This window comes from Coturnix japonica, chromosome 4 (genome assembly GCF_001577835.2).
Source record: "Coturnix japonica isolate 7356 chromosome 4, Coturnix japonica 2.1, whole genome shotgun sequence".
NCBI classification, from domain to species: Eukaryota; Metazoa; Chordata; class Aves; order Galliformes; family Phasianidae; genus Coturnix; species Coturnix japonica.
The window spans coordinates 11,113,444-11,130,119 of NC_029519.1; the positions used below are offsets into that span (position 1 = coordinate 11,113,444).

A 16,676-nucleotide genomic window follows, 5' to 3' on the forward strand; every position below is an offset into this window, starting at 1 on the left:
GGGTTTTTTTGGGCTTTTTATTTGCTTCCAGAGTGTCTCTGAAACCTGTATGGAAAGATTATTGTTAGTGTGGATTTCCACAGCAGGTGAGCTGTGTCTGTGGGGCTGGGGAGATGGGGGACACCACTCCCATGCAGATAATGAGTGTCATAATGGGTGCTCTGCTCATCCGGAATAAAATTGAATATTTGAATGGGCGAAAAACGTAATTTTCCACAGTAATCACACCAAACAAGTACCAGCTGGTGGCCCTTGTGCCAGCTGCACATCTTTATTAATTACCGGACCTTTTGTGAGCAGGAGCGGGGCTGGAGCCTGCGGTGCTACGAGCAGATCATCAGCTGCTCCATCCGCTCGCTCTGCCTTTCGGAGCCGTCTCCTTATGGTTCTGGTCCGCGGCTGGTCCTAAGGCCGGGCTCTGTGGGGGTAGCGGCCTTTCTCCCCGCCCCCGCCGTGTCACAGAGTCCGCCCGCCCCGTCACGGCCCGGCCCCGCCGCCACACCCGGCTCGGCCCCGCCGCTCTGCTTGGCGCCGCCCCGTCCGTCCCGGCGGCGGGCAGGGCCGTACAGCACCGTGCCGTACAGCACCGCGCCGTGCCTCCGCCGAGCCCCGACCGCGGCCCAGCGCGTCGGTAAGTGCGGCCGGAGCGCGGCGGGGCGGCCTTTGTGGCGGCGGGCAGGCCGCAGAGCCCGGGGCCTGGCTGCAGCCCGGCGTGGTGGTGGTGGGACGCGGAGCTGCTCGGGCCGGGACCGTCCCGGGTGCGTGGGGCGGCGTGTCCGTGGGACGGGGACTGAGGTGGGGCTGTGCCGGGGGCCGCGTCTGAGAGCGGGGCTGGAGCGGGCCGTGCTGCTGCTGGGCTCGGCGAGCCCCCCGTGCTCCCGTCCTCGCCTTTCCTCTGACTGTTTCCACACACGGGCACAACAGGCCCGGCTTCGTGCCCCTGTATTTCCATCTTTCCGTCCTCCTGCAGAGCCGAGCGCGCTGAAAGGCTCCCAGAGGTGGCAGCACAGCGAGGAATGGTTGGGGTTCTCTGCTCATAGGGATGGATGGCCCCATGGGTTTTCTGAGGTCCTCAGGCAGGCTGTGGATAAGGGCTTAGCAGCGGGGTGTGTTGTGTTGTCAGATGTGGACCTGCGTTCTTGGCTGTCTTTCTCCTCATCCAGCATGTCCCAGTGGATGCAGTGCTGGTGCCCTGTCTTATAAGAACCAGGTATCTGCAAGCCGCAGATAGAAAACTGACCTGTCACGTGGCGTTTTGTAAGACTGAAATAATTGCATTTTAAGGCCGGTTTGTGTTGGAGCTGCTGAGCAGTGCTGCTGTTAACGACAAACCCCTGACGCCAAAGGCCTTCCAACCAAAATCGGGTGGCTTTGCGTTTGTCTTGGGCGCGTCTCTTTCCCTTGTGTTTGTCATCATCTTTCTCTCCAGGCTTCTGTCCTTCACATCCAGAAGCTGAACGCTGTGTGCCATGAGGTGATGGAGAACAGCAGGGACAGAAGCATGTGCAGATCCAAGCACCCAGACAGCTGGGCTGGAGCTGGGAGAGAGACTCAGGAATGCCTCCGTGGGAGGGCTCTGCCTTCTAATTCAATAGCAGCCTTAATGGAGGCGTTGTGAGCTCCTCAGGCGGAGCTGTTAAACTTACACTCGTCTTGTTAAAGCATTCACTTGCGTGTTTTTTTTTCATGTGGTTACTACTGGCAGTTGTGGCGGCTGTGATCTCGGTGGAGGCTGTGTGAGGGGAAGGCACTGCGCTCCCAGCTCATCCCGAGCTCTGCACCTCTATTGCTGTGGTAGTGTGGGTCGGCTTTGGGCAAGCTCAAGTCCTGCAGCAAGGTGAGGTCGTAGTGAGCTGAGGGGGCTGCTGCTTTGGTAGCTGCCCATCTTTCTCCTTAAAAACAAGGCCCTGTCGCACACATAAGTTCATTGTGTCCACCTAAGCTGTAACATTTGGCCCACCATAGGACCCAGCCTGTCACAAGAAAGTGTGTAAATACAGCACGCTAATTACACCCTGCTGGGGGTAAGGGTCAGCACGTCCTGCTGTGGATGTGGTCACACCAGGAGGAATGGCTGGGGACACAGCGCTGGCTCCAGGCACTAAGATACGTGCCCATGTGGTGCTGTAATTATTGCAGCGAAAAACAACTGAAGAAAATCACAGCTCTGAGTTTTACAACTATAAACTATAAAGCTGCTAAATCAGGCCTCGGGATTGAAACTTTGAAGTGCTGGGGTTGTCTTTGTTTCTGAGACAGAATGACATTAATACGTGGCTTCCCAACAAAACGGTTTCTGTCGCACGCTGTTTGTACTGGAACAAAAATCGTTAGCACAACAGTTTATTTGAGGATAGAAGCAGCACGTTTTAGCAGTTCCCTGCCTGTCGGTATTGACAGCTGCAATAACATCCCTCTGTAAACTGAGGAATTAATGGCATGAATATGCAGGAGTGTCCTGGAAAAGGCTGCTGCTTGTTTGTAGGCAAAGCTTGGAGAAATGAGATGGAGCGAAGTTTCCACGGGTGGCTCAGAGCATGTTGTATAGGGAGAGTTTGGAGGGTTCGCTCGGCCTAGGGAATAAGAACTGCACATAAGGATGAGGATGCAGTGGGTTGGAAGCTGTAGAAGGAAAAAGCAGCAAGTAACATGTAAGATAAAGGATGTGTAAAATGGCCGCGGATAAAACTACATTGGAAAATGGAAGATGGTTTTGATTCTCGGGGCTTTTGGCTTCTGGGGCAGGCTCAGAGTGGGATCAGTGGGGAAGCATTGCACAGCTTGTACCTGTCCCACTGCAGAGTCACAGCGAGTTCCCTGCACCTCAGCTGAGACCCTTCTGAGGATGGTGGAAGGATCTCTTTTGTCTGTATGTGAGTTCAGAATGTGGTGAGATGCTGCTTGAACACTCCATGTTACGTGAAGATGTGGGGAGCAGACATGCATCCTGCCATGCTGCTGCGCTGTGTTCTCCCACCCACTGCTCTGACTGGTATCAGATGCCTCCTGCTGCACAGGGCTTCATGTGCATCTCTGTGCCTTTGTCTCCATCGCTCTGCACCATTGTATGGGCAGTGAGACAGATGGGGCTTGTTCCCATTCAGAGCTGGGACCCGGCCGGTGTGACCTGCTGTTAGTGAGGCGTGCAGCCATTCTGGGTGTCCTGTGGGACGCAGCCCTTGTGACACTGCAGCCAGCTTTGCTCTGCACATCTTTGCATTTGCAGCATGGGGTAACCGTGCCGTGTTCCCCAGAGAGAAGGGAGAAAGAACGTGGTGTCATGGCCTGCTGGAGGTGCTTCCCAGATTGCTGCTGGGGAAAGTGGTGTAAAGATGAGAGCAACCTGTGAGTTAGAGAGAGGGGATGCTTCATCTGCCACCAGCCCTCCAAGCAGCGTTTGGGCAGTTATCCTGGATTAGAGAAATCCGTGCTCTTGCTGTGACTGCTTCTGCATCCTAATCCTGGTGACAAGACAGAAGCTCCCCTGTGAGTTGGGTAAGTCCCTTAATTTAATGCCCGGTCTCCCATTTGTAACATCGGGATGATACGCCTGGTTCCTTGATGAGAATTAATTGATCGTAGCTTGTCTTTGCTGATGCCTGTGAGAATTAATTGATCGCGCTCGAGTGTCCGCCTCCCATTCTGACAGCTGTACTGCCCGTGTGCTCCCACCCGTCCACGTGTGAGCTGCAGGAGAGGGTATCGTTTTGTTGCACAAGGGTTCAGTGCTTCTTGCTTCTCTATTCTGATGTGGAGGAAGAGAAAGCAGCATCTGGCTGAACGCTGCCTAATGTTGTGGTGTTTCTTTGCAGTCAGACATTTTCATGGCAGTCGTCAGGGTCTGAGAGGATTTGTGCAGAGCCCAGCTGTGCAGCTCCTCTGTAGAGCAGGGAATGGGTGTGTGCTGTGGGGCTGTCCCCACTGTGGATGAGGGTAGCGATGTGCCGTGCTCTGCATTAGGGGTCAGGGGGGGATTCTGGGAGGCTCTGGCCCTGCTGAAAGTCATACAGGCAGGGAAGAGTTGGGTGAGTCCATCGATGGCTGTCGGTCACTCACACCAGCTAATCTCTGGTGCAGCACAAAGAAGGGATTTAGCAGCCTGCTTACCGTAGGCAGTGTCAGTCTGCATAAAGGAGAAAGGCTTGATGAGCTGCCTAAGGCCTGTGGTCGGTTTAGGGGATAAAACAGGGACGTTTTCCCAAGTCTTTTAGGTGCAGGCTGTGAGATTCTCATCCTCCACCTCATTTCTGTTTTTGTTGAATGCTGAGGTAGTTATGACTTGTCATGGATGCTCTTAAGAGTCTTGAGATCCCAACTGAGGACAAAGCAGGCCTCTACTTTAGCTGCTGCTGGGGAGGATGGAAGTTGCCCCTAGTATAGAAGCATAGCATCCCAGTAGAGCAGCATGTTGGCTGAGGTGCTTTGTCCTGATTGTACACTAACAGAGCCCCAAGCTCTGGCCCAGGTCAACCTGTTGGCACCGGCTGCAGTTTCGGACATGCCCTTCTTCTACCTGTAGCTAGAGCAGAAAGCTGCATCACCCCAAGTATAACCAGATCTACCTCATCTCCCCTGGCTGCCTCAGGGAGCTGGGCACAGGTGAAGTGCTGTCATTTACTGTTATGATTTGTAGGTTTGTTTCTGACCCCGTTTTATTTCCGTCGATACTGGTGTTTGCCCTTGGTGACTGTATTGTTCTGGCATCCATAAATAGCTGTGTGGTCACAGCAGTGAGCATCTACTGATGCCAGTGCTGATGTGGAGCCAGAGTGGGCTTATTTTCAAATTGAAGTCTTGTTCCTGTTTCATTTTTCTACTACTTTAGCATTTCACATATATAGACATTTGCGTACTATTTTCTATTGGTCCTATCTAAATAGTTCTCTCTGGAAAGGCTCCAGAAGAATCCTGGAGTCACCCCAGAAAGGCTTTGGGTGTGCAGAAATGCTGTTTGTTAGAGCTTGAGAAGCACTGTTTGGCCCCTGGGATGCCCTGGGGTGGCCCTGGAAGCCTCAGAGAAAGGGCAGACTGTACTGTCAGGGGTGTGTAAGGTGGTTAAATCCACCTCTGTCAGTGATGGCTGTAAATACATCCCCTTGTCTCCAGCCTCCCAGGTAAGAGCTGGTCATGCAGCGAGGTCCCAGCTGTGCATCCTGCTGGCTGCTGTCAGGGAATTGTGTCGGACACACACCCACAGCACGGCCTTGGGCTGCTCAGAGCTAAGCCTCAGGTATTGCAGCTCAGCAGTGCATTACAGCTCTCACTGGATTTATTTTATCCAATCTCAGTTCTGGAAAAGAAATATTACTATTTTATTTCTCCTGCTATTAACATCAATCCAGGATGAAATTGAAAACCTACCTCTCTCTGCTTCTGAGATAATCTGATCAGGGTGATTTATAAGAAGTATTTTTAATGCAGGTTTATCTTGCTTGACAGATGATGTTGCAAACAATTGAAATCCAGTGAAGAAAACACAATATGGTAAATGGCTGCTTTTGCTGGATTCACAGTTACTGTAAGGCTTGACTGTCCAGATGCTTCCTGTTGTTTTGTGCTGTTTGGGAGGGCTGGAAGCAGAGTTTGTCATGTCTCGGTCCCTCTACCTTTTGGAGATGCCTGTGTTTTCTGTGCTGAAGGGCAGTTGTTAATAGAGCAGGACCCCACTCTCTCTTTGACAAAGGTCAGAGGCTGATTGAGGTGGCCTGGGGCTTAGGTCTACCTGTCCCTCTGATATGGTGCTATTGCCAAATGGCTACAGGTGGCTTCCAGAGGATTCGGTACCATGACATCTTTGTGCGGGGTTCAAACAGGTTGGGGGTTTTTACAGCTGTAGTTGCAGGTGATGATATAGCTCTGTGCCTTGTTACATCTATGGGACACCCATTACCATCTCCTCATCTCTCTCTCCTTTCTTTTTTGCTTTAGATCAACCACAATGCTTTGGTCCCCGTGCCTGCAAGAAGACTCTGCCACCATTGTTTCCAGCTAGAAACACGCGAACCGAGCAGCTGCCATGGAAACAGGCTGCACAGAGGAGGCTGCCAGGACCTGGTCGCAGTCTGCAGCATGCAGGCAGTGCAAGGGCGGTGAGCAGCAGCAGGAGGAGAACACTGAGCACCTGTCCCAGCAGTGCGATGCCTCAGCCACAGCTGCAGAGCAGCAGCAGCCCCAGGCACCCTCCGGCAAACTGAAGAAAACTGCTTTCAAGCTGTTCGGTGGGAAAAGGAGTATATGTACACTGCCGAGTTTCTTCAGCAGCAGAAACAAAGGCCAGGGGAAAGGAGCTTCTAAAAAGGGGCTCAGTAAAAGTAAGACCCACGATGGGATCAGCGGCACCGCATATGATGAGGGCAGTGGGGTGCAGCTGGAAAGCCCTTCAGATGGAAGCAGAGATTCTCATCCTTGCCTGCTGCCAAGCTCTCAAAGCGTTCATGTGGCCATAGACACCAGCGTCAAGTTTGATTTTGGCAGGCAGGATGGCTCTCCACCAGGGAGTATTGAGGGCTATGAGAAGAAGCCCAATGGAGACAAGTCATCCGTCCCCAGACCAAAAAAAGGCCTCAAGGGGCTTCTGAACAGCATCCGGCGTCACCGTAAGAGCAAGGTTCCTGAGTGTGAGAAAACAGAGCTCTCTGAGTGGCCTGGGGATTCAGAGGAGACCAGCAAAGCTCAGGGAGTGAAAGTGGAAACCCCTGGAGCTGTGGAGGAAAGAGGACCTGGATCTGTCCCACTTGCTGCAGCCTGCCCGGGGAGCTCAGCAGATAACTGCTTGGTGCACACAGCAGCTGACTTTGGGGAGGCTGCTGAGCCAGACTGGCTCCATGCTGATAAGGGCAGCTGTGAGGACGGTGTGGTGGCAGTTTCTGGGGGCAAGGATGATCTGGATGCAAAATCAGAAGCAGATGCTGTTGTCTACACAGAGTCCAACTACTGCCATCTCCCTGTGGCTCTCCATCCAGACTTAGCAGACAACGACCCTCCCTCATTGCATTCTGGGGACCAGCTGAGTCTCCTCTTTGGAGACGTCACATCCCTGAAGAGCTTTGATTCCCTCACAGGGTGTGGAGACATCATTGCTGAGCCCGACATCCTCAGCATTGCTGAAAGCACGATCTCTGTGGAGCGCAACCGAGACACTGCTAAAAGGAGCCCATGCCTCGTCACCTACCAGGGAGGTGGGGAGGAGATGGCCATGTCTGAGGAGGAGTACCTCCAGCAGATATGGGACAGCACTGCTGAAGAGGGCAGGAACTACGAAGCCCCGCTGCCTCCAGCTGTGAGCAGTCCTGAACTGCAGGCAGTGAGTAGCAAGTTGGAGACGCGTGGTTTGCGTGAGGGGGAGGTCCACCCCTATGCTAGTGGGGCAATGGATGGGGTCGAGCTCCTGACACCACAGAGTGACCAGCAAGAGTCCGCGCCTAATAGCGATGAGGGCTATTACGACTCCACCACACCAGGACCAGAGGATGAGACTGGGGATGGACTTTGTGAGATCAAGAAGGACCGTCTTCCCAGAGACAGCTACAGCGGCGATGCACTTTATGAGTTTTACGAGCCCGATGACACACTAATGAGCCCCTCTCATGGGGAACAATCCCTGTTTGAGAGCAAAGTCTCTCACCCAGAGATCTTCAGCTACTTCATGGACTTCTGCCTCCCTGCTGAGAAGGGCTTGATCCAGATGATGGATCAGAAGAGGGGAGTTATGGAAACAGAAGAAGAGCGGCTAGCTGCCATTCAGAAAGAGCTGCTGTTTTGGGAGCTGCAGAGGGAACCAACCTTGAAACGACTTGATGTTCCCAGCAAAGAGAAGTGTCCCAGGGAAAAGCAGCACGTTGAATGTAAAACAAAAGCAGCCAACTTGATTGGCAAAAATCAGAGTTGCCTTGGTAGTGAGCAGATTGCCTCTCAAGCTCTGAACAGGAGTGTGAATGGTGGGGTTTTGGTGTCTAGAGCTGAAAATCCAGAGTGGAGTGATTTTCCAGGGCCTTTGTGTCCAGAGAACTGTTACAACAGCCAAAAAGCCCAAGGAAGTTGCCTTATTGAGCTCATAAAGAACAACGCACGGTTTGATTCTGACCCAGACTGTGCATTGTTTGGGGGGTCCCTCCATGGCAGTGCAGCCTCGGCCAAACCAGGGATGTTCCCCAGCCACAGACCCCTGGAGCATGAGGGCTGCTCACAGAGCGAGCACTACAGTGGCATGGAAGCTGCCGGCAGAGAGTCCCAGGCTGACCGTGAGTGCGAACCTGAGCATGCCATGAACTTCTCACAAGCTCTGGTGGAGTTCACCAGCAGTGGGACCCTCTTCTCCAGCCTGTCGGAAAGCCTGGGCAGCTCTGACTCAGGCTCTTCCTTCACTCAGAACCTCCCCGTCCTCCCCACCATGGTCACGTTTGACATTGTCGATGTCGAGCAGGAAGGGGAAGGTGAATGTGAACAGCACCTCGAGATGAATGCTGATGAGGACATGGCTGCGTCCTTTGAGGCCTTCGATGAGAGCTACGTGCAAAAGGAGTCATTTGCTGAATGTGACGAGAGAATGTTCCTGGGGTACCCCCAGGCCTCCTTCCAGAGCTGCAACTGGGGGGTTGCCAGCCTGCCCCGGCACCTGCGACTACATGGGCTCAGCCCTGCCATGCCAGCACCACTCTCCCTTAACAGGAGAAGCAGGTCACTTGACACGGAGAGCCTGGAGTTTGAACTTGCAGACTTGCAGCTTTCCAAGAACGGCCTTAAGCCTTGCCAGCTGTGGTCAAAATGGGACAAAAAGTGCTCAGATGGAGAGAGAAGGAGCAGGAGCAAAGAGGAGGCAGAACTGTCAGCTCCTGAAGGTTTAGAGGCCAATGGTGTGCTGAGCTGGCCGGGCTTGCAGCACCTCCAGTACGATGCTGATCCCCCCAGGATGCTGGCTCCTGGGGGGATCAAACACTGGGGGTTTGCTCCAGCTGCTGGGATGCAGAGCAGCTGGGAACCATCTGAACAGTCAGATGCAGACCCCTCCTTTTTGCCCCTTTCAAGGAGCGGTGCCAGAGAAACTCTGGAAAAGCAGCTCCAAGATCTGGAGTCAAACAGGCTCCTGGTCAGGCCATCCAACTTACCTCTGCAGCCTGACCCACGGCTGCCTCAGGAGGCGTCTGGGTCATGCAGGTATCACGGAGAAGCCCCAGCCAAAAAGCTCGCACGTGTGCTCCCGCTGGGGGAACCGGAGCTGCCGCAGAGCATCAGCTTTGCCCAGTCCCCAGAGAAACCAGCCAAGTGCAAACCTGTTGGCGTCACCCAAGGAATGCCCCAGTTCCACGACAGCAATGACACCGAAACCTTAAAAAGCTTCACAGAGTGCTACGGGAATGCCAGCAAAGAGCTGCTGAAAGCGAGAGCTGCGCCGGGGAACGCACTACCTGGCAGCTGCCTGAGCACTGCAGTGAATGTAATGGGAGCCAAATAGCTCCTCCTGGGTGGCTGGGAGGTGGGGAAGGGGTTGGAAAGGGAGGGGAGGGCGAGAAAGTGAACACTAACGAGTGACTTATGTCGAACCGGGCCAACAAAGATGAACTCCTCTTGCAGCTGCAGTTCATATTCCCCGTGCTGCTGCTGTTCTGCACTGCTGTGGGTACTCTGGTTTGGTGCAGAGCAACCTCCTAGGTTCATAGATTAACACTGAGGCACTTTTGTTTTTTTTTTTCCAGTGCTATCCACCACTCTCGAACACAATACATGATGCAAAATGTGGTAGCAGCCCCAGTGCACAACCCCACTGCTGCTAGAATAAAACCTGGAAATGGACCCATTTCTAGTAATGCAGGTTTGTTCTCTGCAGATGAAGGGGCACCATCACCTTTAAAAAAAGAAGCTGAGCAATTGGCAGATGTGAAGGAGCGAGGAGCATTGCCGTGCTGTGACCCATCTTGCTGTGCCAGTTGGCTGTGAGCGGTTGCTTCTCCCACATTGGGGTTTCTCAGCATAGGGCCAGGCTGCAGTGGGTGCTCTGGGTGACATTCCTGGAGTCTCCAGGGCTGCAGTCAGGGGAACATGTCTTGGGGAAGCTTTCAAAAGAAGTTGGGTTTCTTCCTCTTTGTGAAATGCTTGGGATTTTTTTTTTTTTTTTTGAACAAACTTTTAACATCTTCCATCTTGTCCTTAATCTGGGGAGCTGCAGAGGAAGGACACAGGTTATTTTGAGAGCGAGGACAGGAGGCAATTCAGCTGCAAGGGGAACTGCGCTGTAACTCTTTTCCTGCCCAAAAGGGAAGTAGAAGTTTTTGTGTGCGTGTTGATAACGTTTTCCAGTTCTAACTTTAATTTGCTCAAGAATACAGCATGCAGAGAGATGTTCTATTGATGGATTCCCTTTCAAGAACAAAGCGTCAGTCCCTTTTCTCTGCCATGGTCTCTCTTCATGGTGTGTTATTTCCAGCTGAAGCCTCTCCCAGGCCAAGGGCAAGCGTACGACTTCTGTGAAATAAGCTAAATTTGCATTGGGCCTGTAGCTGTAAAGTCACTGTGTTGTTTTTTGTTTTACATTTTGTGTTGATTTTCTTTACATAAACTCATACGAGCAAAGTATTCTATTACTTGGAATACAGGATGTAGCGCAGCCTAAATTAGGCTTCACAACTTCTTCCTTCTAACTGGAGGGAACAAAAATGCCGAAGATTGCTGCAGGCTTTTGATTTTCTTTTTCTTTTTTTAATTCCTCTTTTGAACAAATATGGAGAAGGAACACAAGCGTAGGAGACCAACGATCTGAGGTTGTCAGAGCTCTTGGAAACACCTGTTAGAGGATAGCAGAGCAGAGCTGGCATCTTTCCTGAAGGTGTTCTCAGTGTCCTTGTTGATCTGCAGCACGTTAATCTCTAAACCAAACCTTCCCTTGAGCTGATCAGCTCCAGCTCTTGAACTTAAGAAAGGCAGGTGAGGATGTTGGTGAACATCCATCCAGGAGGTTCTGTAGAGTGTGTCTGTCACCCACAAACACCAAAACTTCCTTTGCCAGGAACAGAAGGGTGGTTGTCACAGGGGACTCTGTTCTGAGTGGAACTGAGGGCCCAGCATGCTGACCAGACCCTTTCCCACAAGGAAGTCTGCTGCCAACCTGGGGCCTGGGTCATTGACTCTCTGGTCTGGTACAGCCCTCTGGTTATTACCCGCTTCTGGTAGTGCAAGCTGGCAGTGTTGAAGATGAAGGGAGAAGCCCAATTGGAGGGGCTGCGTGCTACTGACATCCTTCCTTCTGCTCCACGAGGTGCTGGTTTTGAAGCGCATCTGAAATGCTTCTGCACCAACACACTCCGTGTAAGGGACAAGCAAGAAGAACTAGAAGCCTTGGCTCAGTCCCAGAGCTACAACATCATTGGTATAAGCAAAACCTGGTGGGAAGAGTCCTGTGACTGGTGTGCTGTGGTGGGTGGTTACAAGCTCTTCAGAAAACATAGGCAGGGCACCAAGAAGGTGGTGGGCATGGCTGAGAGCTGAGAGTTCAACAAGTGTCTGGCTCTGAGACACAGGTCTGATTTTTGGGTGGTCCTTTGTGGAGCCAGGAGTCTGATTTGATGATCTGTAGGGGCCCCTTCCAACTCGGGATATTCTATGAGTCCCTTTCTTGTGGTTTACAAAACTTCTTCCTACTTCTGTCCAACTGATTGTAATTTCATTACCGATGAATTAGGTTTTCTTTTACCCGAGTTGCCTATTTTCTGCTTCTCTTTGCAGCAAAGGTTGTAAGGTTAAATACATCACAAACTGGAAATAGTGCAATGATGCCCTTCTCCAAAGCCTGGCATGCTGTGGGGATGGCAGGGCTCAGCTTGGTGCTGGCTTGGAGCGGAGTCCTGCCCCAGAGCAGCTCACTGCCTGCTGCCCACACCTGCAGCCCAGGTACACGTGTGGCTGTGGTCAGAAATGTGGGCAGCTCCCTGGTGTTGCTGCAGTTGTAGGGTACCGAGGCATGAAGAGCTTTTCTGTTTTGTTTTCTTAAGCAAAATGGGTCTTATTATTTCTTGTTGAGATGAGGATTTTTGCTGTCTGGTCCTTGTATGTCTGTGAAGGAACAGGGAAAGGCAAAGCCAGAATTCCTTATTGGCAGCTCTACTTCTATGTATGTTGTTGTTTGTTTCCTGAACAGATTCCTGAGGCTTAAGCAGACCCATCTGTGTATCCTTGGGATTAAACCTTCATTTTTCAGTGTTTATGCCATGAACATCCCCTAACAAATGCTCCTAACTCCCTCTTGCTCAGAGTGAGCTCAGCTTTGGATCCCAGCATCCCAGCCAAGCTCTGCTGCAATTCAGTGCTGATCCCAAAGAAAGGATCCCGTAGTTATCACTAGCAACACCAGAGATGTCACAACACAAATAGGTGCTCACTGGAATCTCTTGGCCTCCACAGTGGCCTCTGACAGTAATTTTTAACCATGATCTCGTTTTAGCGTGTCACCAAAGGCATCTTGTGGCTCAAAGGGGTTTTGCGCAGTGTTTTGTTTGTAAATGATGCGGCCTTTGCCAAAGTTCTGGTGAAGGATGAAAGTGTCTCAGTGGTAAAATGAATGTTCAGTTGCAAATGCATGTCTGTAGTAATTATTTTGGTTGTAGGTACGTAGTGGGAAGAATTATTGGACAACAGTTCCTAGACTCTGATGTGTGAAAGCAATACAGCCAAGACTTGATAATCTGACTTTATACCAAAGGTTTATCCTCTTAATTTGGTTTGTACTAAACGAATCGAGTATCTGTTGATTTAAAATGAGGTTTCTAAAAGCATTTTGAAAACAATTTAGTGGAGTATTCTGCCCCGTTAACCCAAAGAAGTAAGAATTTTCTATATACTTACCTAGTCTGTAAATTGTCACTGCCATAGATTGGACTTTAGTACCTAATGTATTCCTGCTTCTATAATACCTTCCTGCTATGGAATAGGTGGGACCTGATCTTCCCACCATGCTTTTCTAGTAGGGAGTTACAAAGGGACTACAGTCTGAGTGCAAATAGAAGCTCCTGGATCTTGATCTTGTCCCTCTATGGCTTTGGGAGAGATTTCTCACAGCTGTATAGTCCAAATTAACACATCACTAGCAGGGAAATACTCATCCTCATGTGGTGTTAACCCGTTTTCAGAAGCAGTGCATCTTGGAATGAAAGGATAAGCTTTAAGGGGGGGGTCCTCCATCCTTTCTCTGACTTACCAGGCTGTTTATTGATGACTGGGAATGCTTAGTGGCCAGCCTTTGTTGAAGCCAAACAGAAGAGGATCTGGTGTCATAGGGAGTGCTTAGAGCAAGTTATCGTCCCACTGAGTGGGACCCCATGGCTGCTCTGTGGTATGGGGTGGAGGCCTGGGAGGACACCCTTATGGGTTGTGAGCTCTTGGAGCTCTTTGACCAATGCTGACCTCATAATGAGCATGATTTTCCTAAAAATGTGATGGAGGAATTTCCCACCAGAGTCCTTGGACCACGTTGGAGCTAGACGCAGTCAGACCGCTCACCAAGGGCTGCAGCTTCTCATTTCTGCCTCATGCCATTGTCTCCTAACCTGATAATATATAGACATACCTAAGGAACCCCAACTTGAGAGCAGAAGAGGTCTGCTGAGACAGAAATGAGGCCCATGGCTCGGAGTGAGTAGCTTTGGCTGAGGTACGGAGGAACACCCCCCAAACCTCATGGAGCTCAGTGCATCCAGGGAAAGCCTTGGAGAGGTGGGTTGGAGCTGTTTGCTGCCCATCAACCTCTGAGCAGGTCAGCCTACCAAGTAGCTCTGTATTGCGTTTTGGGGACTTTGTTTGTTTGATTTTTTTTTATATATACACATAAGAAAAACGGTCGATTTTATCTATTTTTGTATAGTTTTGCATTTTATATTCATGGGGGAAATTTTACGGACTGTTCTTTTACTTACGTACGTTATGCGTTTCCAAAACGGTGCGGTTTACAGTTCTGATGGAGAAACAGCAGTTTATTGCTGTCACTGCTGCTGCCACTGCCTGTGCAATGCAAGAGACCCACGTTGCTCCCCACAGCCCCGTGCAGAGTGATGTTCAGCGTCATCTAAAGGAGCAGCTCTGGAAACAAGAAGCCAATCCACTGCCACTGCACGCTCTGTGTGGACACCGCCAGGACGTCTGTTTTGATACTGGTTTGTCACTCTTGTCACCTCGTTTCTTAGCTTTGTTTTGGATTTGTGCACCGTGGTGATTTTTTTTTTTTCCCCTGAAAGTATTGTTGGTTGTCTTGAAACGAACACCCAACCCGTGTGGATTTCAGCTGGGGCTTTCCCTTCTGTGTGCTTCAATTATGTTGTCCCAAACCGGGCTCTCCTCAGTCCCCTTCAGCCATTACAGGGCTTGAAGGTGCTGCTGGCTGCTGTGGAAACGAGTGGAACAACATTGCCTTGAATTTAGGGGTCTGCAGAAGGTTGTGATGATGAGCTGAGCAGAGAACAATGCCCAGCGCTCATGTGCAAAAAGAAATGCTGGAAAGCTGAAAGCAGATTTGTCCCTTCTTCCCCCAACCCCCCTCCCCTGAGCCAACAGCAGCGGAGGTGGCAGTTCCAGGCTGAAATGTTGGGCTCTACAAGGATTGTTGTGTCCTTTAATTCAGCAGCTCTTAACAAACAGGCACTGTTGGGGTTCCTTAGGATGGAGCGGGGTGGGATGGCAGCTCTCCTGGCAGCTGATCCCAGGGCCCACAGTGCACGCAGCACATAGGAACTGAGGGGAGCCCATGAAGCTGCACAGCCCCAGCTCTGTCCCTCTGTCCCCATCGTGGCTGTGCAGGGAGCCCCATCTGGCCCTGCTGTGTGTTGCCCTGTGCCCTGCCAGGTGCCAGGTTCGGGGCTGTTCTGTTCTGTTCTGGTCTCGTTGCTACTCATCCTCTCGACTTTTTAATGTACTGACTGTGTTTTAAACTGAATGTTCCTTTCACCGAATTCTAATGAATAAACTTCAGATTTTTAGAGAAGGCCTGATTTCACTCCTGCTTTGTGTACGGGGCTTATTTGTGCTTGATTCCATCTCTCTCTTTTCCCACTTCTCCCCTTACACTGAGAGCAGGTTGCAGAGATGCACAGTGAGCCAACCAAGCAGTGTGTTGGCCTAAGCTGTCCCTGATGTACCCAATGCAATGCTCTTGGTGGTGAGCTCTATGGTCCCACAGTTGCTCTATGTGCCTGCCCAGCAGTGCTCCCAGCCTATTGAGTGCTCTGGGGCCTCAGCTACCCCAGGGGGCTGTATTCACACTGCTGCCTCTAATGGGAGGCAGCTGGGACTGACTGGTTTGATCGCATCCCTCAAAGCTGCTCCTTTTAACATTTAATTACTATTTATAGGGCTGCGTTCTGATCCTATAGGAGGGAGAGGCTACAGCCCCCTGCCGATCCCAAAGGAGCCATGGCTATAATGGGGCTGACCCCTTATGGCATCTAATTGAATTTAGGGAGGCAAAAACTCCCTGGGCAGCGTGAAGTGGGGCAGGCCGGTGTCACTGATGGATGAGCTCCGATGCTTCGCTGCATGTAAACCATGGGCAGGAGCCTGGAAGAGAACAGACGGTGACAGCAGACCATACAGGATACACGAGCATGACTTCTGCAGGCAATGAGGGCTCCCGGAGCATCCTTCCCCGTTCATCTCTATGCAGCAATCGCTCCCGTCTGCGTGGATTCTTCTAGTGCTGGGCTGACCTCTAAGGGAGAGCTCCGTTATTGCACTGCTGAGCTCTGCAGTGCTCGTGTGGCTCTATAGACACCGCCCTATAGCCGTGCCCCCTGCAGACCTGCTCACAGCACTTGCCCTGAGCACTGGGCTGGGGGTGGCAGATACGGCTGTGCTACGGGGAGCATCTCCAGGTCTATGGAATGCCAAAGGCAAAGAGGCATCAGATACGATTAAAAAGCGATTAAGGCTGACTTTGAAAAACAGGACTTGAGGAAACAAACCTTAGGAGAGATAAACGAGGGGATTTCCTTGCTTGATCAGTGCGGTGTGTGAGAAGGAAAGTAACAGACTGAATGTGATGGAGCTCAGACCTCACAGATGTTGTTTATGAATGTTGTGGGGTTTTTTTGGGGGCGTATGTGTTTTATTATTGCAATGAGGGCTGGGATTTAGAATCACAGAATCATTAAGGTTGATAAGATCTCCAAGTCCCACCATCAACCCATCCCTACGTACCCACTATCCAGCAGGAGAGCATTGAAGTCAGATCATCACAGCTCCAAGGACTGATGGCCCTTAATGGCCCTGAGCAGCCCCACCTGTGTCCCACACCCACCCCTGTGGGCTCTGGAGCCCATTCAATCCCAGGCACAGCCCATGCCTGGCCACTGAGTGCATTGCCAGCCTCACAGTTGTTCCCAGCCTTTGGGCCACCCAATGCAAACAAATGGATGGGTGCTGTGGGACCAGGCAGAGCCTTGTGTCTGAGGAAGGGATGTTCTATACAGGATGCCCTGTATAGAAATAAAACCATCCTTTATAGAACCACACAAGGCCGGTGGCTTTTGTTCTTGCTCCAAGAGCTGGCTGATGAAGGCTCTCTGCTATCCCCGGGCTCAGGAAGTGTGCAGGAAGGTTTCCAGGCATGGAGAGCAGCCAGAGCCCCAAAGGTGGGAATGGGCCCAGAGCAACCCCTCTTGTTATGTGTGGGTGCTGAGGGGTGCAGTGATGCTCTGCTTGGT

General features: G+C 51.4%; 1 protein-coding gene and 1 long non-coding RNA gene across 6 annotated transcripts; one reads left to right on the top strand and one right to left on the bottom strand.

The window, feature by feature from the left end:
- Positions 1-474: 474 nt before the first annotated feature.
- Positions 475-10,332, top strand: AMER1 (APC membrane recruitment protein 1). Of its 5 annotated transcripts, XM_015860618.2 has the most exons (4): positions 475-631; positions 1,706-1,837; positions 5,929-9,433; positions 9,693-10,332. In XM_015860618.2, the coding sequence occupies exons 3-4, from the start codon at positions 6,017-6,019 to the stop codon at positions 9,768-9,770; spliced, it is 3,495 nt and encodes a 1,164-aa protein (XP_015716104.1). In that variant the 5' UTR covers positions 475-631; positions 1,706-1,837; positions 5,929-6,016; the 3' UTR covers positions 9,771-10,332. The 5 variants fall into 5 exon arrangements, with proteins under 5 accessions (XP_015716104.1, XP_015716103.1, XP_032299882.1 ...); XM_015860617.2 differs by lacking the exon at positions 1,706-1,837; XM_032443991.1 differs by lacking the exon at positions 1,706-1,837 and having other exon boundaries at positions 5,929-9,376.
- LOC116653322 lies at positions 10,106-14,961 on the bottom strand. Its single transcript, XR_004306891.1, has 2 exons — positions 13,184-14,961; positions 10,106-12,042 (listed from the first exon to the last, which is right to left on the bottom strand). It is a non-coding gene; the product is annotated as an uncharacterized LOC116653322 (long non-coding RNA).
- Positions 14,962-16,676: the final 1,715 nt, after the last annotated feature.